At 36.1% G+C, this 22871-nt stretch overlaps 1 protein-coding gene across 5 annotated transcripts in view; it reads left to right on the top strand.

The window, feature by feature from the left end:
• The window catches only part of FNDC3A (fibronectin type III domain containing 3A), a 254767-nt gene that overhangs the window by 72829 nt on the left and 159067 nt on the right, over nucleotides 1–22871 (top strand). For all 5 annotated transcript variants that reach the window (XM_077158213.1, XM_077158215.1, XM_077158211.1 and 2 more), the window contains exon 2: nucleotides 7460–7597. In XM_077158213.1, the coding sequence (XP_077014328.1) occupies nucleotides 7499–7597 (99 nt within the window). In that variant the 5' untranslated portion in view covers nucleotides 7460–7498. The remainder of the gene's footprint in view (nucleotides 1–7459; nucleotides 7598–22871) is intronic.

Genomic DNA, 22871 nt, shown 5'->3' with positions numbered 1-22871 from the left:
ATATTAGTGATACCACACAGTATTTGTCATTTTCTTTCTGGCTGATTTTACTCAACATATTGTCCTCTAGGTTCATCCATGTTGTTGCATGCATCATGACTTTATTCTGGCTTACAGCTGTGTAATATTCCAGCATATGTATATATCACATTTGTTTATCTACTTGTCCACTGATGGACTTTTGGGCTGTTTCCCTCTTTTGGCAGTCGTGAAGAATGCTGCTGTAAACATTGGTGTGCAAATGTCCATTTGTTTCCCTGCTTTTCAGTTCCTCTGAGTATATTCCTAGTAATATTGCTGGTTATATGGTTCCTGAGGAACTGCCACACTCTTCTGAGGGGTTACACCATTCTTCATTTCCACCAACAGTGAATAAGTATACCTCTTCCTCCAAATCCTCTCTAGCACTTGTAGTTTTCTGTTTTTATGGCCATTCTAGTAGGTGTGAGATATTGGTATCTCAGTGTGGTCTGATTTGCCTTTCCCTGGTAGCTAGTGAAGTTGAACTTCTTTTCATATGTTTTTGTGCCATTTGTATTTCCTCTTTGTAAAAGTGTCTATTTATGTCTTCTGCCCAGTTTTTAATTGGGTTGCTTGTCTTTTTGTTCTTGAGTTGTAGGATCTCTTTATATATTCTGGATATTAAACCTTAATCAGATATGTGTTTTCCAGTATTGTTTCCCATTTTGTAGGTTGCCTTTTTATTTGCCTGACAAAGTCCTTTGATGCACAAGAGCATTCAGTTTTGAGGAGATACTATTTATCAGTTTTTTTCTTTCATTATTTGCTCTTTGTGTGTAAGGTCTAGGAAACCACCTGCTACTACCAGATCTTTAAGATATATCCTTACATTTTCTCTGTTGTTTGGTCTTTGATCAATTTTAAGTTAATTTTTGTATAAGGTGTGAGATAGGGGTCCTTTTTCATTCTTCTGGATATGGATATGCAGTTTTCCAAGCACCATTTTTTGAAGAGGCTATTCTGTCCCAATTAAATCTACTTGATTGCCTTATCAAAGGTCAGTTGTAATTTTTATGTTGTTTTTGTTTCACTAATATTGCTTACACCAAGTCTCTTGCTTCTTTTCTTTTACTTTTTATATGAGTGATACGCTACAGTTAATGATTTTTAAACTTAGGTGTTAGTTTGTTGTGAAGTAAATGCCGCTTAGAAAAGAATGATAGAATAACTAATGTTAGAGCTTAAAACTTGAAATTAAAGATAGAAGACTCTTCTCCTAATCCTGAACAAATTTTCCTACCTTTTTCCTGATCAGAGGAGTCGCTGATAAATTTTAATTCTTATATAGTCCCAAAAGAGTGATAGGATGATGGGGATTGTTTTGTTTTGTTTTGTTTTAACTTTTTTTAACTGTGAAATATAACATATAAACAAAGAAAAGAAAGGAAAAGCACTAATTTTCAAAGTATACTTTAACATGTAGTTACAGAACAGGTTTCACAGTTTCTTATGGGTTGCCATTCTATTATTTCAGATTTTTCCTTCTAACTGATCCATAACACTGGAGGCCAGAAGAAAAATCAGTATAGTAGTTCCGTGTTATAACTCCTCTTTCTCCTTTGTTCCTTCTCCCAATTTATGGGGATTTTTAGGCAAAACCCATTCTGACTTTTTCATGTCGAGAAGGGATGTCAACACTAAAGGATAGGGTGATATAATTAGTTGATAATCTTGGAGAGGCTGATCCCTTTGGGTTTTAGAGTTTATCTGGCCTAGGAACCCTTTGGAAATTATAGGTTCCAGGAAAGCAAACCTAGTGCATGAAACTATAGAGTCTCAGTTCAAGCCCTAGGTTTTCTCAAGAATTAACAGAAGTGGTGTTTGTTGGGATTTAGTAAACCATTGCAGTTAGCACTATCTAACTGAAGCTTGTGTAATACTACCCTCCAGAATAGCCTGTTGACTCTGTTTGATGTCACTTAGCCACTGATGCCATATTTTGTTACACTTCTTTCCTCACTTTTGGTCAGGAAGGCGACCTTGTCAGACCCAGGGTGCTGGGGTCATACTCATCCCAGGGAGCCACTCCCCATGTTGTGAGGGAGATTTTCATCCCTGAATGTCATGTCCCTCATAGGTAACAATTTTCCTTGCAGAGTTGAGCTTAGAGAGAGAGAAGCCACATCTGAGCACCAAAAGAGGTTTCCTAGAAGCAGCTCTAAGGTTTGCTATAGATGGTCTCAGCTTGTCCACTACAGAAATAAGTTTCATTAGAACAAGCCTCAAAATCAAGAGCTTGGCCTGTTTTCTTAGCAGTTCCCAATGGTTGAGAAGATTCCCGGGGTTTCCCAGATGGAGAAGTTTAATAATTTCAATTTTTTTTTTTCCTCCAGACCCTCCACGGACTCTGCCAATACTTTTAGATTATCAGGCCACCATAGTCTGAGTATTACATTAAGCTATACAGTATTACAAGGCCTCGTTCCCGTTCTGGACTCCAGTAGCTTGGTTTGCTGAAATGAGCTATCCAGACAAATTGATTTAGATTGTATGTGACAGAAAATTTAGGTTCTAGATATAATAAATCTGTCTTTGACCTCATATAATAGGTGGAGGTCTAGAGTATGTGCATTTTCATCCTTTACCCTGTATTCTGATTTACCTTAGTTCCAGCCATATTGGCTTCACTTTTATCTCTAATTGAGGCCTGATCTCATTTTAAGTTACTTTAACTGTTATTGTATATGGCTATGCTATCTTACAGGCCTGCAGCACTCCATTTCTGAGTCTTAGGTAGCATAGTTATTCAAAGTTCCCAGGAAATACCAGCTGATAAACATACAGCTTAGTGTCTCAGAATCTAGAAATACAGTTACAACTTCAGACTAAGTGTGGCTCCTATAAGGGCTTACAATCTAGGCTCCAATTTTCTTATATTTTCTGAAGGAGACCTTGGCATATTTGTTCTTTTGTTTCTATCTTATTTTGCACACCATATTGTCCAAGGTTTGTTCACTTCATTGCATGCCTCTCGGCATTCTTCCTTTTTGTATCCACACCATATTCCATCATAGAAATGTATCATTGTTTCTCAGTCATTGTACTCTTTGGCTCCCTCCATCTATATGTTGTGTTCCTTATCTGTTATCTCCAGATATTTACCAGTTTCTCTAGCAATTTCTTCTCTGGTGCACTGATCATTAAGACTGTGTTTAATCTCCATACACTTTTGAAAGCTCTTGTTTTTCAGTGACTTTTTTCAGCTTCATTTTGTTGTGGTCTTTGGTTAATTTCATTCTTAGTAAATTTATAAAGACTTGCTTGTGTCCCAGCATATGATCTATTCTAGAGAACATTCTGTTTGTACTTCAGAAATGTGTATATCTTGGTGTTTTGGGGTGTAATGGTCTATGTCTGTCTCTTAGGTCTGATTCTTTTATCACAATGTATAGGTGCTCTGTTTTTTTATTGATCCTCTGTCTGATTGTTTTTTCAATAGAGGAGATTAGTGTATTGAAGTCTCCCACCATTATTGTTGAAACGTCTATAACTCCCTTCAGTTTTGCTAGTGTTTGCCTCATGTACTTTGGAGGTCCTTGATTGGAAGTATAAACATATATGATTGTTATTTACTCTTGGTGAATCATTCCTTTTATTAATATGTAATGTCTTTGTCTCTTATGATACATTTACATTTTAAATCTATTTTATCTGATATTAATATAGCTATTTTTACTTTCTTTTAGTTACAGCTTGCATAGAACATCTTTTTCCATCCTTTCACTTTCAGCCTATTTGCGTCCTTATGTCTAAGATGCTTATCTTGTAAACAGCATATAGATGGATTATATTTTTTTAGTCCATTCTACCAATCTGTATCTTTTAATTGGTGAATTTAGTCCTTTAACCTTTAACGTTATTACTGTAAAAGCAGTTCTTGAATCTACCATCTTATCCTTTAGTTTTTGTCAGATCTATATATTCTTCATGCTGTCCTTCCTTTTGAAGGTTTAAATTACTGGTACTCTTCAATTCTGTGCTCTCCTCAGACCTTCCTCTGCTGTCTTTTTTTTTTTTCATTGGACAGGACTACCTTTAGTATTTCTTGTTGGGTAGGTCTCTTGCTGAGGAGTTCTTTCAGTCTTTGTCTTTGAAAGTTTTAATCTCTCCCTCAATTTTGAAGGGCAGTTTGGCTGGATACAGAATTCTTGCCTGGAAGTCTTTATTAATCAGAATCTTAAATATATCATACCACTGCCTTCTTGCCTTATTTGTGCCTGTTGAGTAGTTCAAACTCAGTCTCATGTGTTTTCCTTTGTATGTAGTAGATTGCTATTCTTGTGCTTCTTTCAGGACTTTCTCCTTCTCTTCAACATTTAACAATTTGATTATCATATGTCTTGGGATAGGCCTATTTGCATTTATTCTATTTGATGTTTGTTGGACATCTTTGACTTGCATATTTATGTCTTTTATAAGGTTTGGGAAATTTTCGCAGATATATGTTTTGGGGTGGGCCTGTTTGCATTTATTTGGTTTGTTGTTTGTGGAGCCTCTTTGATTCACATATTTATATCTTTTATAAGATTTGGGAAATTTTCCCAGATTATATCCTCAGCTAGTCTCGCCAGCCCTTTACTCTTCTCCTTTTGGGACACCACTGATTTTTACATTTGTGCTCCTTTCCCTAGGATCTAGCTTCTTTTTTCCATCTTTCTTACCATTTGTTGTTCTGTACACTCTAGTTCAATTGTTTTGTCTTCTAGCTTACTTATTTTCCTTCTGCTTCTTCAAATCTGCTATCATGTGTCTCTGTTATATTTCTACTTTGGTCTACTCTGTCTTTCATCTTATACCTGCCATTTTTGTATTAATCTTTTGAATTCTTTATGCTCTTCTAGAATCTTCCTGATATCCTGCATTTCTTTATAAATATTCCTTAGTAGTTGTTTCATATTTTATCTCCCCTTAAGTGTTTTGATTTGATCCTTGGGAAGGCCATTTATGTTTGAATTCTCACATGCTTTCTGATTTTCTGTTGCATTTGTGGCATTTCATTACATTAATAAGGTTATTTTGCTTGTTGGTTTCCTTCACTCATCTAAAGTTTTGTATTTACTTGGTTTTGCATTGAAGGTTCCCTTTTTCACTTGTTTTGTCAGTAATTCCCCCCACCTTCCCCCCGCCCCCATCAAGGTCCGAATCTCATGTAAGGTGGGTCATTTCTACTTGAGTGTCTATTAAAAGTTAGGCAGAAGAAACTAGGGCAATATATAAAATTCCACAAAGGTTCAGTGCACTAGAGTAACTTTCCAGAAACCTCTGACCTCCAGATGGGTCCCTTGTTCAGATAAGTCCTGAAACCTAGAGGGCCCAGCCTCTCCAGAACATCAGATAGTTTCATCTCCCTACCCCATATTAGTGACAGACCCTTCCAGTATGAAAAAGTTAGAATGACCATGGCCCAAACACCCCTAAAGAGAGGGATGGAAAGATCAAAGTGATATTGGAGTTATACAGAAAGATAGGATTTAATAAATGAATGTGAATGCTGAATCATTAAATTGGAGTCTCTTTTAGTCTCCATTATCTTAAAGAAGCTAGAAATAAAAACCTAAAATTGTGGAATTGTAACCCATGTCAGACTTTGAAATCTGTTCCACAGCTAATTGTGGTGCTGTGCTTTGAAATTTATTGCTTTTTGGTATAAATGTTTTTCACACACACACACACACACACGCACACACACACGCACACACACACACACACACAAGGAGAAAATGTCGATTGTGGTGATGATAAAATACTTAGGCCTTTCTAGTTTCCTATGTTCTGGAGCAGCTATAAGGAAAAATCTGAGAGGATCATATGGTAGCCCATGACAAACTATGGGATCTGTCCTGTAACTGCTTGTTGAAGAGTGCTGTGAAAACCATTGCTTTTTTATTTCTTTGCTTTGTATATGTGTTAAACTATAGAATAAAAAAGTTAAAAAAAAAAAAAAGTTAGTCAGGGGTGCCCAGGTAGTTCAGTGGCAGAATACCTGCCTGCCATGTGGGAGACCCAGGCTCAATTCTTTACCCTTGTACCCCTAACAAATATATAAATATGAAAAATATATAAATGAATAAATAATTAAACACACTTCAACAGTAGTAGGCCCCAACGTCAGAAGGAGTCACCCCAAGTTATATTGGGGATAAACTCAGAGTGTCCACAGAAAGGAAAGAAAATTAAAAAAAAAAATTTAATGAGAAATACAAAATCAGTAAAATTATAAATATATAAAATATATATGTACAAATAAAATAAAAATATATAGAAAAAATATTAAAAAGGAAACAACTCTAGGTAAATAGTTTGCCAGACTGCACTTATCACTTCTTCCCAGCAAGTGGCACTCCTGAGGCACCTCCTCCCCTCAGTTCCCCCCCTCTGCCACTGTAGCAGTCAGCTGGGAAGATGGAGTGTGCCATGGAGGGGCAGCTCCTGACCCACAGCAGCAAGATGGCTGATCCCAGCACTTGGGATGAGGGAACCAACAGCAGCAGCCAGGGAGCAGTGGATGCAGCTGATTTGCAGTACCCTGAGCCTGGTGGATCTACCGTCCACTGGACCCTGCAAATAGGTATTTGCAGTGCCCCGAACCTGGCGGATCCACCATCAACTTTGCCCTGTGGAATGGATATTTGCAGTGCCAGTCTGGGTAACAACTCCTAGCATCTGAGGGGACACGAGTTTTCGTGGTTGGCATCCAGGCATGCCTCCAGGGTCCCCATGGGTCAAGCTAGCTATGGATCCCCACAGAGAGGCCTTCCCAGCCAGCAGTTGGAAAGTGGAGGAACAGCTGATCTGCACTTCCCCTTGCTCTGCAGCCTTCCCCCAGTTGGGATCACAACTGATCATACCCACCCTGCTCTCACCATCCTGATTCCCCTCCTCTTTCCTCCCCAAGAAGCCTTGGAGACTGTCTTTGATCATTCACCCTTTGGAACAATAGTCCCAGTCATTCTCTCTCTGTCCTCTATCTTATCCAATGGAGCAGGCATGAATTCAGTCCACCCCACTCCACCATCTTTCTGGAAGTCATGATTTGGTTTTTATAAATCACCTCTGCTTGTGAAAAAACAACAAAAAACAGTGATACATTTGCCTCACTCAGTCATTGTTTTTTAAGGTCTGTCCCAGTGTTTAGCTAAAGTAGTGTATAAGTTAAATAAATATTGTACAGAAATACATAGAAAGAAAATGAAATAGTGGCTGCTGATATAATTTTTAATATATCTTCATTTACTGTGTACATTGAAAGACGGTTAGGTTATAACAAATAAAAGTGGTCTGTTGACTGAAAAAGTAATCAACAAGGAGAGTATTGTAGAATTTCCTTTGACAGTATTTGTTGAGGTTAAAGATTGAAACAGATCTTGAATGCTATGTTGCATTTTAATATAATTTGAGGTTTTACATACAAATGGGTATGTACATTTCTGTTTTTCAGAGTTGGAGGGTTATCCGGTATATTAATGCCTTATTGATAATGGCAGAACATCCACCACTACTGGATACAGCTCAGATTTTAAGTAGTGATATTTCTCTTCTGTCAGCTCCTATTGTAAGTGCAGATGGAACACAACAGGTAAGGAAATTTCAATGCTTATTTCCTCATATCTGGTACACCTGTATTTCTTTTGAAACAATGCAAATTTTAAAACACAACCAAACTTTACAATAGTGAGTTCTTGTTAATTCATGTTTTTAAACTCTAGTTCAAGATGTTTGGGTTTTATAAGATGAGAAACAAATGAGACTGCTTTCAGTATCATTTCTAAATGTCTTATTAACGAGTCATCATATTTCTTGTTTGTATTTCATTGTCACTAAAGTTGTTTTTGTTTGTTTAGACAACAATGTATTAGTCCCTGAGTATTTTCTTAAATTAAGTTTAACCTTGTCCTCTAATGATTATATTCATTACTTTAAAACATTATGAAATCATGGCTCTTTAAGTAATAAAATGAATGCCTTATTACATAATAATAGTGCTCCATATTTTTTTCTCCAGTCCTTACCTGACTCTCCACTCCCCAAAACTAATATATAGTTTCTGAAAACCTGGTATGTTTTTCCCCCAACCCAGGGCTTTAAAAATGTAGTTCTCTGGTACCATTGACTCATCATTCCCCTAGTAATCCTGAAAGAATGGGAATAATGGATTCTTGTAAGTACCTATAATGTGCCAGGCAGTGACCTTAATTCTCAGAACTGTTCTGTATGGTTGTTGTTGTAATATTGTAGGTGAGTTAACATAGAATAAACACATAATAAATAATGAAAAGGAGCATTTAGGGTGCTTACTATTTAACAAACTGTGCTAAGAACTTTTTAATGTAGGATCTTATTTAATTCTCAGGGCAATCCTATGGGGTAGGTACACCTGTCCCTATATTACAGATGAAACAAAAATTTCAGAAAGGCTATATAATTTTCTCAAGGTCACACGGAGTTTGTGCTCCTAATCACTATTCATATAGCTTCCTTGGGAAACTATTTAAAATAAAAAGGTCATATTTGCATTAAAGTTTAGCATCTATAATGAACAATTATGATTTGCTTACAATATAATGGGCTACTTTCTTAACTGTGTTATTGAAAAACCAATAGCTTGGTTTCCAAATTTTTCCATTTTGGTGTAGATTGGGGAATAAATAGTGTATCCTCATTTTAATTTTCACATATGTTCAGATAGCTCTAGCAGCAACTTCATTTCAGTAACTTGCTTTTTATGGTCAAATTTAAGTCTGTTAAGACATCTCACACAAAATTAGTAGATGCAGCACATATTCATTTAATTTATAATACTCTGGAAGTGTCTTCAGTTATCCTTGTTGCCTCAGGCTGGTCACTGGCTTCAAGTTGTTTATAGTCTAATGCATAAAAGAATCTGTTAAGCCATTAATTACAGTTCACTGATTTGTTTGTTACAGGGGATATAACAGGCTGAAACGATTAGACCAGGATGCCCTCTAAAGTCTTATCTCTCCTTTCCTCCCCAAAAGTAGGTTCTGTTGGCAGAATTTTCTTGACCTTTTGAGGGTGCCATGGGTAGTATGTAGCATTAGTGGTGTAGGTGGATATAGAGCAAGGAGCTGAAAATAGAAAAACCTACTAGACCAAAATTTGAAGGATTAGTCAGTGGGACTAGAGGATAGTTTCTGTAGATGGAGTTTGAGAAACAGATTTCATAAATTGGAGCAAAGCCTTGAATTTTGACTAGCAGAGTGCCTTGTAGTTTGAAAGTGAGAGAGAAAGATCAGTGGAAAAAACACTGGAGTTGGTTGATAGATTTAAATGACCTAGGACAGATTATTTAACTTCTCTAAACATGTTTGCTTATAATATGGAGATAATAACTTCTTAGAATGGCTATAGCGATGACAGTGAAATGAGCTTGAAGAAACTCAGTAAATGTTTGCTGAGTTGAAGCACTCAATACATGTTTAAAAGACTGAAGGAAAAAAAAAAGACTAAAGACCTCCATAGATATGCCAAAGTCAGGATAGGTATAGTAAGCATTAGATCAGAAAATTAGCAAATATTTATGAAGAATAATTCTAAAAATGTAAACATAAGATAGAGTTTTATCTTATGATAAGATAGTTTTAACAGAATGTAAGCAACTGAACAAAGGTAGATAACAATTAGAGGTAATGAAAAGCTTAATGGGACTCCATTGTCTCTAGTCAGGAACTTTTTGGCATGTTAATGATGAATAATTTAAGAAATATTAAGGAGGTAGAACTGACAGAAATTTGTGAACAACTAGGCATGGAACAAAAGAGTAAGAGAGAAAGGGGATACAAATTTCTCCAGGTTTCTCTTTGAATATTTGGATGGATGGCAGGGCCCAATGCCAAGATAAGTCTTATTAGAATATGCAAGGTTATATTATGGTAGCAGTCTCTAAATCCCAATAATTTACCAAAGGTTTATTACTCATACTCTATATTTATAATCACAGGTTAGCTGTGGTTCTACCCTGCATAATCTTCATTTAAGGTGAGACTGATAAAACAGCCTCTATGTAGAATGTTTATTGTGTCATGTCAGAGATCATCGTGAACTACATGCTAATCTCCACTTTTACATTTTATTGACCAGAGTAAGTTACTTGGCCACTGTCTTTGGATTAGAGAGAATTTTGTTAATCCTTCGGAAGAGACAGCAACTATCTGGGAAATTAATAGTCTACAGTAAGAAAAAATCAGAAGAAATTGCAGTTTTGGGGTTTGAATATGAGTTCAATTGAATTTGAGATGTTTGGAATGTATAAGTAGAGATAATTAAAAATAATAGCTACTATTTGGACATTTAATATGTATCAGATGCTGAGTCAAGCCGTTTACATGCATTATCTCATTTAAGCTTCATGACAGTAGGTAGGTAAAATTCCCATTTTATAAAACTAAGAATTAGAGATGTATAAAGTTACATATTACTAGATTAGCTAACATTGCTTCTAAAAAGCAAAAACCTGTATTCAAAACCAAGTTTGTAGGACTCCTAATCATGTATGATGCTCTTCATCAGTATGATAATAGATAAAAGAATAGGATTAGCATTCAGAAGAAAGTCTGATTTGAGCCAGAGATATGGAAGTCATTAGAGTTCTATGGGTATTGAAGTTATAGGAATGAATGAGGTTCTTTATACTGAGGAAGTTTTGATTGGGGTTGGGGGTTGGATATTAGGAATTTCTGACAGAACATTCTAGTGAGTAAGTTATACTATACCTTGACTTTATGACTAGTCCTATGAAATACAAGGAAATGGTGTTGAGAAATCATTCACTTACATTCTTAGAAATTAGGTGTTCTCATTTCTGGATTGGTTTATTAAAGTCTGTTGGATAATAATTTTTCCAGAACCAAATGTTATCAAATTTTGAATTTAAACTTAACTTCCTTTGTTACTCCAAAATGGCATAGACTGGAAATAGAAAAACCTAGATTCTAATCTTAACTCAGCTACTTGATATGTAACCTAATATGAGCACCTAAATGTGAGCTTTAGTTTTTCCATCTGTGAAAGTGTGGAATTGGATTATTTTCTCTGTATTCCTATTGAGTTTTGAAATTCTATAATCTTATCATATGCGTTCTTTCTATTGCAGATTCCCAGATTTCTCCCTTTATTTCCATTTCCACAGTTAGTATCCCGTATATCCTTGTTACTTTATGCTTGGTTGGGTACATAGGTAGTTAATCTGTCCTTCTTTCAGTATCTCCCATTCCATTCCCCTTGATTATATAGTTAACCAGAATAATTTTTCTCAAGGGTTATTCTCATGATTTCAGTGATTTAATTTTCAGATTTTATTGAATACCTATTACTTATTCTCTCAAATCCCAAACTTTGAATATAACATTCAAAACTTTTTTTATCAGCTACCCTGTCTGTAACATTTAATCTTACACCTTTAATTTTTGAATTATAAAACGTTACAAACATACAGAAAAGTAGGGAGTGTTGTATCATTTTCTAGGATCAACAGAATTATAATGTTGCCAAATTGGCATCAGATGCTCTTTTTTCCAAATATATTTAAATTCTTTTATTGTGGAAACATAAATATAACATAAAATTTGTCTAAATCCATTTTTTAACATTTTTATTGTGAAAAATAACATATATGCAAAAAAAGCAATAAATTTCAAAGTACATTTTAAAAAGTAGCCATAGAAACATTTCAAAGTTTGGTATGGGTTTAAGTTCCATAATAACAGGTTCTTCCTTCTAGCTGCTCCAAGATACTGGTTACTAAAAAGAAATATCAATATGATTAAGTAGTCATACTCATTTGTTAAATTCTAACTTCTCTTTTATAACTCCTCCTTCTCCTTTGATCCTTCTTGCACTCTTAATGAATATCTGGATTATGCCCACGCTCACTTTTTTCATGTTGAAAAGGAGTATCAGCAATATGGAATAGGGGGGTGGTACTGGTTGATGTTTTCAGAGGGACAGGTACCTTGGGGTTTCAGGACTTAAGTGGGCTGAGAACCATCTGAAGGTTTTAAGATTCTGAAAAGTAAACTTAGCATGTGCAACTTTTATAGGATCTCAGATAGAGTCTTGGGTGTTCTTTAGTGTTAACAGTAATGATGTTGTTTGGAGTTTAGTAAAACCCATGGCAATTAGCAATATCTAGCTGAAGCTTGCCCCAAGAATAGCCTCTCAACTCTATTTGAATTCTCTTAGCCACTGATACCTTATTTTGTTACAAATCTTTTCCCTCTTTGGTCAGAAAGGTATTGTTGATCCCATGGAGCCAGTGCCAGGCTCATCCCTGGGAATTATGTCTCACGTTGTCAGGGAGGTTCACACCCCTAGATGTCATGTCCCACATAGGGAGAAAGGTAAGGATTTTACTTGCATAGTTGGGCTTAGAGAGAGAGAGGCCACATCTGAGCAACAAAAGAAGTTCTCTGGAAGTAAGTCATGGGTATAATTATAAGTAGGCTTAGCGTCTCCACTAGAGAAATGAGTTTCATAAGAGCAAGCCTGAAGATCAGGGACTTGGCCTATTTTTGGGGGAGTCCCTAGTGTTTGAGTGTGTATGAGGGGTTTCACAGGTGGGAAAGTTTAATAGTCCTATGTTTTTTCAGGTACTCTTTTGAAAAAGGAATCCAGATTTATAGATCATTTCTTCTCAAGTTAGAATAAATCTTTCCTTTCTTTGTTTTAATGTTCTTAATATACATGATTTTATATACCCATTATTAGCAGATACTATTCTGTGAGTTTTACAGTTTGTATCAGTGGTGTCACTCCTTATATATTCCTTTCCAACTTCCTATTTTACTCAGTACTGTATTTTTGATATTTATCCACACTATAGATTCATACAACAAAATGCTAATATGCAGTATTCCAGTATTCCATTGTATGAAAGAGCAAAGTTTATCCATTTTCCTGTTTTGGAACATTTATATTGTTTCCATTTTTTTATTATTACAAAATTCTGCAATGTGTACATGTACCCTTATATACTTGTAAAAGCGTTTCTGTAGGATAAATACCTAGAAGCATTTCTGTTAGATTTGGGGTATGCATATTTTTAGCTTTATTAAATATTGTCATATAGTATGACCCAAAATGGTTATACTAGCTGTATATGAGAGACCACATTGCTTCACAGCTAGACTGTATTGTCAGGGCTCTTCATTTTTACTAAATAGATGTAAAATGATTTTCCTCATTGAAATTTTAATTTGCATTTCTCTCCTTCAAAATATTTGTCCAAACTCCTTTCCTTCCCAAACCTTTGATTAGGTTTATGAATCATCCCAAGAAGATAGTGTCTGTGTATAGGTACTTTGTGGCCAACTTTGCAGCTAATGTAAAATTATTTCTATATACTACAGGCAGTCATTAATGTGCTGTTTAATTTTACCAGCTGTTTTAGCCTTGAAAGACGAGTTTCTGGATTATATATACATATCACTATTAAGTGGTCATTAACATGTTTACAGATACATATGAGACATTGGTATTTATCCTTAACTATTTAATGAATAGTTATTTCATTCAGACGTTACCTAAGAGGAAGACGTAATAACTATTTGGCACTAAGCTTCATAGCCAAGCAGTTTAAAATCTAATAGTTTATTATTTGTCACATACTCATGATTCCTGCCTGTCTCTGTGGAGCCTATACCAGCAAGATATTTAAATTATTGAAGAAAATATCAGTAGTGACAATAAAAAATTTTTTCTAATTACATTTTTAGGCAGAGGGAAAATATAAAGTACTACTACTTTAAAATAAGGACTGTTAAACAACATTGTCAATGAGGTAGCTAATTGTGAATTCATCAAAACCAATTATTTTCAAAGTTGTGTCCAAAAAAGAACGCCTGAGAAGATGACACTTTCTTCTCCATCCCACACACACAGACTTAGAAATGTTTTTCTGTGCCTTCACTCTTTCACATTTGTTTTTGTTCATATAGGGGGTGTGTGAATATTCCCTCTTAGTTTCATACAGTATATACATCCACCGTAATAGCTAAAATTAAAAACTGACAATCCCAGATATTGCTTTGACTGTAGAGCAGCTGCCAACATATAATGCTGATAAGAAAGTAAATTGTTTTAGGCTCTGTAGAAAACTTTTTTTTTTTTTGGCATGGGCAGCACTGGGAAGTGAACTTGGGTCTCTGGCATGGCTTGCAGGAATTCTGCCACTGAGCCACTGTTGCACCACCTGTAGAAAACCTTTTTTGGCCAGTGTGGAAAAATAATCTCACCTTCAAGAAAGGCAGCAAATATTTGGGGAAAGTAATACGGTTTTCTACGGTAAGGTAGACAGAAGTAGTACCAAGTTTGGGGGTTGACGGAATATGAAAGAAGTTCAAGTGAATTTGAGGTGTTTGGAGGATGTGTAAGTAGAGATAACAAAAATAATGGCAGCTACCTTTTTTTTTTTTTGCACGGGCAGCCACTGGGAATTGAACCCACGTCTCTAGTATGTTAGGTGAGAACTCTGTCTGCTGAGCCAGCATGGCCTGCCCGGCAGCTACATTTTTAATACACATATTCCCAATGACCCATGCATTTCCCCTCTAAGTATATATTCAAAAGAAAGACATGCAAATGTATAACAAAAGCCATGTACAATAATGTCCTTGAAAAATTAATTGTAGTAGTCAAAAACTAGAAGCTCAAATTTCCATCAGCAAATACAGAAATTAAGGTTATTTTTTATACAGTAGACTATTGATTCAGCAAAGATTATGGTATGGTCAATAACCTGAATAAATATCACACATATAATGTTGAGCAGAAAAAGCCAGATAATTTGGGGCCTATATAAAGTTTCCTAAATTGTAAGGTCTTACAGCAGTCATATCTATTCCAGAGTTGTAACTGTTATTTCTAAATTCTGAGATACTGAGCTGTTTGTGTACAACCTAGTCATTCCCTTGAACTTAGGGTATCCATGGGAAACCTAAGACTCAGAGGTAAGCTCTGAAGCTATGAAAGTTAGCATTACCCCATATAGCAACAGTTAAAAAGAGATCAGACTTTGACTAGAGTTATGAACAAAGGTGATCTGGATAGGACTAAGGTAAATCAAAATACAGGATAATGGATAATATGATCTGTATTTTAATGATTCAACTTCTGTGTGAGATGAAAGGAAGAGATGTTTGGTTGGTACAAAATTTATATTTTGGGTAGAGCATTATCTAATTTAACTTGTGTGGTTAGTGTTTTTGAACACCATAATTGACATGGAATCTTGTGAAATCTTGATGGTTTGTACAGGTTAGTGTGACACCCCAATATATGCCAGGGTAATTTGGGCAGAGAATAAAAAAAAAAATACTTGCAAAGATCCATTGGGAGACTGGGGAGAAAGGAGGAAATATTAAACTTCCTCATCTGGGGAATTCCTGATATTCTTGCAAGTAGTGGGAATAACCAATTCAATAGGCTGAGCCCTCGATCTTGGGGATTGTCCCTATCAAACTTATTCCTGCACAGGATAGGCTAAGCCTACTTAAAATTAGGCCTAAGAGTCCCCCCCGCTCCCCCAGAGAACCTCTTTTGTTGCTCTGTTATGGCCTCTCTGAGCCAACTCGGCCAGTGAACTCACTACCCTCTCCACCTACTTGGGACATGACTCCCAAGGTATAAACCTCTTTGGCAGTGTGAGGCGGAACTCCCAGGATTCGCCAGGGCCTGACATCATGGAATTGAGAAAGCCTTCTCAAACAAAAGAGGGAAGAGAGAAATGGACAAAATAAATTTCAGTAGCTGAGAGAGATATCAAACAGAGTTGAGAGGTTATCCTGGAGGTTATTCTTCTGCATTATTATATAGATATCCCTTTTTAGTTTATGGTATATTGGAGTGGCTAGAGGGAAGAACCTGAAACTGTTAAGCTGTGTTCAGTAGCCTAGATTTTTGAAGACAATTGTATAAAGATACAGTATTTACAGTGTGACTGTGTGATTGTGAAAACCTTGTGTCTGATACTTCTTATATCCAGGGTATGGACAGATGAGTATAAAAAATAAATAAATAATAGGGGGGACAAAGGATAAAATAAATTGGGTAGATGGAAACACTAGGGGTCAATGAAAGGGAAGGGTAAGTTGTATGGTATGTATGAGTGTTTTCTTTTTATTTCTTTTTCTGGAGTGATGCAAATGTTCTGAAGAACTATCATGGTAATGAATTCATAACTCTGTGATGATATTGTGAGCCATTTATTGTACACCATGTATAGAATGTACGTTTGTGAAGATTTCTCAAAACAAAAAAGATTTAAAAAATAGAAGAAAGGCTGTTGGATTTCGTCAAATGCCTTTTCTACATCAATTAGGAAGATCAGGCATTTTTTTCCCTTCTATTTTTTTTTTATGTGACATATTACATTAATTTATTTTCTTGAGTTGATCCACCCTTGCATTCCTGGTATAAAACCCACTTCTTCATGGTATATAATTTTTTAGTTGCTGTTGGATTTGATTTGCAAGTGCTCTATTGAGGATTTTTGCATCTATATTCATTAGAGAGATTAGTCTGTAGTTTTCTTTCCTTGTAGTATTTTTATCTGGCTTTAGTATCAGGCTAATGTTGGCATCATAGAATGATTTAGGGAGTATTCCCTCCTCTTCAATTTTTTGGAAGTCTTTGAACAGGATTGGTATTAATTCTTCTAGGAATGCGAAGCTATCTAGTCATGGCCTTTTCTTTTTCCTTGTACTTTTCTTTTTTTATTATTTATTTATTTAGCATTTTTTTAGCTTTGTAAATTGTATCATATAACATATATACAAAGCAAAGAAAGAAAAAAGCAATAGTTTTCAAAGTACTCTTTAACAAGTAGTTACAGGACACATCCCAGAGTTTGTCATGGGCTACCATATGATCCTCTCAGATTTTTCCTTCTAGCTGCTCCAGAATATAGGAGGCTAGAGGGAATAAATATTTTTTTTATCATCACAATCGACTTTTTTTTTCTTTTTTGTGAAAAATAACATATATACAAAAAAAGCAATAAATTTCAAAGCTCAGCACCACAATTAGATTTTAGAACAGATTTCAGAGTTTGGTGTGGGTTACAATTCCACAATTTTAGGTTTTTACTTCTAGCTGCTCTAAGTTATTAGAGATTAAAAGAAATATCAATTTAATGATTCAGCAGTCATATTTGTTTGTTAAACCCTACCTTCTCTGTATAACTCCACCATCACCTTTGATCTTTCTTTCCCTCTCTTTAGGGGTATTTGGGCTATGGCCATTCTAATTTTTTCATGTTGAAAGGGGTTGTCAGTAATATGGGGTAGGGAGGTGGAACTAGCTGATGTTCTGGAGAGGTGGGACCCTCTAGGCTTCAGGATTTATCTGGTCCCGGGACCTATATGGAGGTTGTAGATTTCTGGAAAGTTTCCCATGTGCGTGGAACCTATGTAAAGTCTTGTATATTACCTTAGATGATCTTTAGGTTTGATTAGAATGGTTTTTATAGGGGGTTGGCAAGTTATGATAGGTAGCAATGTCTAACTGAAGCTTGCATAAGATTGACCTCCAGAGTAGGCTCTTCATTCTATTTGATCTCTTTCAGCCACTGACAGTTTATTGGTTACACTTCTTTCCCCCTTTTTTGGTCAAGATGGAATTGTTGGTCCACGATGCCAGGGCCGGATTCGTCTTTGAGAGTCATCTCCCATGCCACCAGAGTGACTTTCACTACTGGATGTTATGTCCCACATAGTGGGGAGGGCAGTGGTTTCATTTGTGGAGTTGGGCTAAGAGAGAGTGAGGTCACATCTGAGCAAAAAAGAGGTCCTCCTGAAGTAACTCTTAGGCATACCTATAGGTACATACATAAGCTTCTCAAGAGTAATTCTCAAGATCAAGGGCTTCCCCAGTGCTAAAGTTTAATAGTTCCATATTTTTTCTCCCATCCCTCAAGGAACTTTGCCAGTACTTTTTGATTATCTGCTTGATATATTCTAGGTTGTATCCAGGCATATTACATTAAGCTATGCAGGATTAAAGACCCTCATTCTTATTCTGGGCTCCCTGTGTTTTGCTTATTGAAATTAGCTATCCAGACAGGTTGAGTTAGATTATGTGCTGTAGAAAATATAGGTTCCAGACAAAATAAGCTTTTCTTCCTTTGGTCTCAAAGAGTAGGTGTGGTTCTAAAATATTGACAATGTCTTCCTTACCCCTGTGTTCTGAATTACCTTAATCCCAAACTGATTGGCTTCATTCTTATCTCTGAATACCAAGTTATACATATTTAAAATAGCCTCTCAAAATCCAGAAATAATAATTACTCCTCCGGACTAAATGTGTCTGCTAGAAGAGCTTACAGTCTAGGCCCCTGTTTTCTTATAAGCGTTTTCTAAAGAAGACCATACAATAATTGTTCTTTCGTTTCTGGCTTATTTTGCCTCACTAACTATCCCACAGTTTCAGTCACATGGTTACATGCCTCACAACTTTGTTCCTTTTTGTAGCTGCACAATAATCAATCATAAGTATATACCATTGTTCACCAATCTACTTCTCAGTCAGTACATCCTTCAGCCCCCTGCATTCATTAGGCATCATATAGAATGCCCAAAGTCCACAGTCCATCAACACTCTCAATTTTAGATAATTTCATTGTTCACAAGAGAAAGATAACCAATAAACACAACTTCACCAAATAGGATATCTAAACCTCCTCTTAACTAGTCCCTCCCCCTATTATTTACCGTTGGTGTTGCTGTGGTACGACTGAAGTTTTCCTGTTAAACATTGCATATAGCACGCAATAGCAGTTTTCCCCCTGTATCCTGGACTTTTTGTATACAAATCATACCCTTGAAGTAGTTCTTGCAAGAACTTATTTATATTTCAGGTGTTAATCAGTGGCACACATAGGCCTATACAACCCCTTTCAATCATGTTCACCTTCAATATGGTAATATTACTTATAGACCCACTAGAGAACCACCTATGCTTCTATCTGTTTCCTTACATTTTAGTTTAACCTCAGTAGCTAACTGAGGCTTTACCCATCTCTAGCTTCTATGTATCTCTAAGTCTCTGGGCTTTTCTTTGTTGGAAGGTTTTTGATGAGTGATTTATCTATATTTGTAATTAGTCTGTTGATGTCTTCTCTATCATTACCACTGCCTTCTTACTTCCATGGTTTCTGATGAGAAATCAACTGTTAGTCTTGCTTGGTATCCCTTGTATATGACAAATTACTTTTCTCTTGCTGTTTTGGGGAATTTTCTCTTTATTTTTTTCATTTTATAGTGATTATATGTGTCTTCGAGTGTCTGATTAGTATGTGTCTTGGAGTGGGTTTGTTTGGATTTATTGTTTGGAGTCTGTTGTGCATCATGGATATACATATTTATGTCTTTCTCATGGTAAGTGGAAAATTTGTGGCTATTATTTCCTAAAATATGCTTTCGGTCCCTTTTCACTTCTCTTCTTCTTCTGGGACACTCACGATACATATGTTTGTATGCTTCATATTGTCAGTAATTTCCCTGAGACCGTGATGAAATTTTTCTATTCTTTTGTCTGTCTGCTCTTCTGAATCTTCTAATTTGGGTGCTCTGTCTTCTAGCTCACTGATACGGTCTCTTCAGATCTGCTGTTGTATGCCTTCTGTGTGTTTTTAATTTTATCTCATATGCTTTTCATTTCCATAAGATCTGTTATTTCTTTTTTGCATGCTTTTAAGTTCTTCCTGCTGATATAGTGTATTTCTTCATATCCTTTATCTCTTTAGACATCTCCTTGAATGATGTTCTATTTTGCTAGCTGCCAGAATGCAATATACGAGGAATGGAATGGCTTTTTAAAAGGGGAATTTAGTAAGTTGCTAGTTTACACTTCTAAGGCTGAGAAAGTATCCCAATTAAAACAAGTTTATAGAAGTGTCTAATCAGAAGTATCCAGGGAAAGATACCTTGGTTTAAGAAGGCTGATGAAGTTCTGGGTTTCTCTCTCAAGTGAGAAGGCACATGGTGAACATAGTCAGGGCTTCTCTCTCAGCTGGAAGGGCACATAGTGAACAAGGTATCATCTGATAGCTTTCTCTCCTGGCTTCCAGTTTCATGAAGCTCCCCGGGAAGCGTTTTCCTTTTTCATCTCCAAAGGTAGCTGGCTCGTGGACTCTCTGCTTCCTGGTGCTGCAGCATTCTCTGCTCTCTGACTCTCTCATTCTCCAAAATGTTTCCTGTTTTATAGGACTTCACAAACTAATCAAGACCCACCCAGATGGGTGGAGACATGCCTCTACCTAATCCGGCTTAACAACCACTCTTGATTAAATCATATTTCCAGGGAGATAATCTGATTACAATTTTAAACATGCAGTATTGAGTAGGGATTATTCTACCTATATGAAATGGGATTTTGATTAAAACATAGCTTTTCTAGGGTACATGCGTCCTTTCAAAGTAGCACAAATGATTTAGGAAATTTTTTTGAACATATGTTATTAGTTGTTGCAAATTCTGCATCTCCTCTGACTTATTAATTTTTTCCTTGGCCTGGGTCATATCTCCCTGTTTCTTAGTATAGCTTATAAGTTTTTGCTGATATCTGGGCATCTGATTATCCTGATGGGTGTATTCTAAAGGTTGGCTTCTCTCTGTTGTCTAGGTTTTTCTTGTTTATTAAGTTTGTGCCAAAGTTCTTCTTTGATAGTTGATTTGTTCATATTTCTCAACTAAAAGAGGTCCTGGTACCCACACAGGAGGCGCAGTCAAGATGCAGTGAGCCCTGGGGAGAAGGTCAGAAAAGACTCCAAAAAGCCTTTTTTTTTTCCTTCCACTACCCAAGGCTGCAGTTTTCTGGCCTGCCTGGCAGATGGTGCTCTTCTGCAGTCTATATCCATTAGTGCTATAAAAACAGACTATTTTTGGCCCTTTGCCATGTCTGTCCCTGCCACAGTTGAAACAATTGTATATCAGTGTCTGACTGGAACAGGCTATAACAGCAGGATCCATCTGTTGAAATTCACTGGCAGTTAGCTGACTCAGTAGTGGACTGTGTCTACCTCTGTACATAGGGCAGAGGACTCCCTTGGCCTTCTCAGTCCGCAGCAGCCCACCAGATGGGGATTGGGCTGCTTGCTTCCAGAGTGAGGGATATGCAACAGGCTCTGTAGACAGAATTATTCAGACTGTCTTTCTCAGTGCCTTCATCTGCACTTACATGGATCTTGAACATAACTCCCCTAGTCTCTGGAGTCTCAGAACAGTTGATTTGGACAGTTTCTGCCTGTCCAGTCACTGTTTTGAAGAAAAGAGTGACCCCTGCAGCTGCATCCCTATTCTTCCATTTTCCTTGAAGTCCAGCTATATAGCATTTTTCTTTTTCTTTTCTTTTCTTTTTTTTTTGGCATGGGCAGGCACTGGGAATTGAACCCGGGTCTCTGGCATAGCAGGAAAGAACTCTGCCTGCTGAGCCAGTGTGGCCTGCCCTATATAGCATTTTGAATATATCATCACTATTGTTTGTTCATGAAAGGTGGATGTATAAAAATTGGCAGCAAAACTCAACCTTTGTAGAAATATGCATGCAGTTGGTAGCAAAATTAATATTTTTGCTTTATATTAATATCACAAAAATCAGAACATCATCTTTGTAAAGAACCTCCATCTGATTTAATATCTTATTACAGAAGTTTATCATCATATTCACTTTATAGAATTTTCAGTTTTCTGTGTATAATTTTTCTAGATTCTGTTATTTAGTTTAGCTTACAGGTTATTACTTCAGTACTTCCTCTCTTCAACCCAAAACATTTATCTTAAAAGTCAACAATTTCTGCAATATTCTACTGTATGAGAGCTAACTTACTAAAGTCACCTTATTAGACAATTTCAAATAAATTCTCACTGTAGAATATCTCAGAGTTAATTTAATAAAACAGCAATGAATTTTCTTAGTACTCTTGCATTAGACAATAGTTTTCTAGGTACGACATTGAAAGCATGAGCAAGGAAAGTTTGAGTAAATTGGACTGCATGAAAATTGAAAAACTTTTGTATTTCCAAGGATACTATCAAGAAAGTGAGAGACCACCCATAGAAAGAGAGAAAATATTTGTAAATCATGTATCTGAAAAGAGACTTGTGTCCAGAATATATATTTTTAGGAAACCTTCTACAAGTGAACAATAGAACCCAATTTAATTAGAATTCCCAATATAAAAATGGACAAAGGACTTGAAAAGACATTTCTCCAAAGAAGATCTGCAGATGTCTAATAAATTAGTCCATGAAAACATTAGCCATTAGATAAATGCAAATAAAAGTCAATGAAATACTACTTCATACTCTCTAGGATAACTAGAAACATAATAACAAGTGTTGGCCACTCTATGAAGAAATTGGAGCCCTTATATATCACTGAAGGAAATGTAAAATGGTGTGACTGCTCTGGAAGACAGTTTGATGGTTCCTCAAAAAATCAAACAGAATTATCACATGACCCTGCATTTCTACTTCTGGGAAGACAACTGAAAGCATGTCTTCAAAAAAACTTGTATACAGATTTTCATAGTATCATTCATAATAGCTAAAAGGTGTGAACAACCAAAATGTTCATCACTGATGGATGGATAAACTAAATACGATATATCCGCACAATTATTCAGGCATAAGAAATAATGAAGAGCTGTTATATGCTACAACATGAGTGGACCGTGATTACATTAATGCTCACTGAAAGAAGCAGAATATAACAGCTGGCATGTTTATGATTCCATTTACATTAAGTGTCCAGAAGAGACAAATCTATAGGAATAGAAATTAGATTCACTGTTGCCAGTGGTTGTGGGGAGGGGAAATGGAGTTTCTTTTTGGGGTGAT

The sequence above is a fragment of the Tamandua tetradactyla genome, chromosome 4 (genome assembly GCF_023851605.1).
Source record: "Tamandua tetradactyla isolate mTamTet1 chromosome 4, mTamTet1.pri, whole genome shotgun sequence".
Classification (NCBI taxonomy): Eukaryota; Metazoa; Chordata; class Mammalia; order Pilosa; family Myrmecophagidae; genus Tamandua; species Tamandua tetradactyla.
The sequence above is the reverse complement of the archived record's forward strand: the minus strand, read 5'-3'. Positions and strand labels throughout refer to the sequence as shown.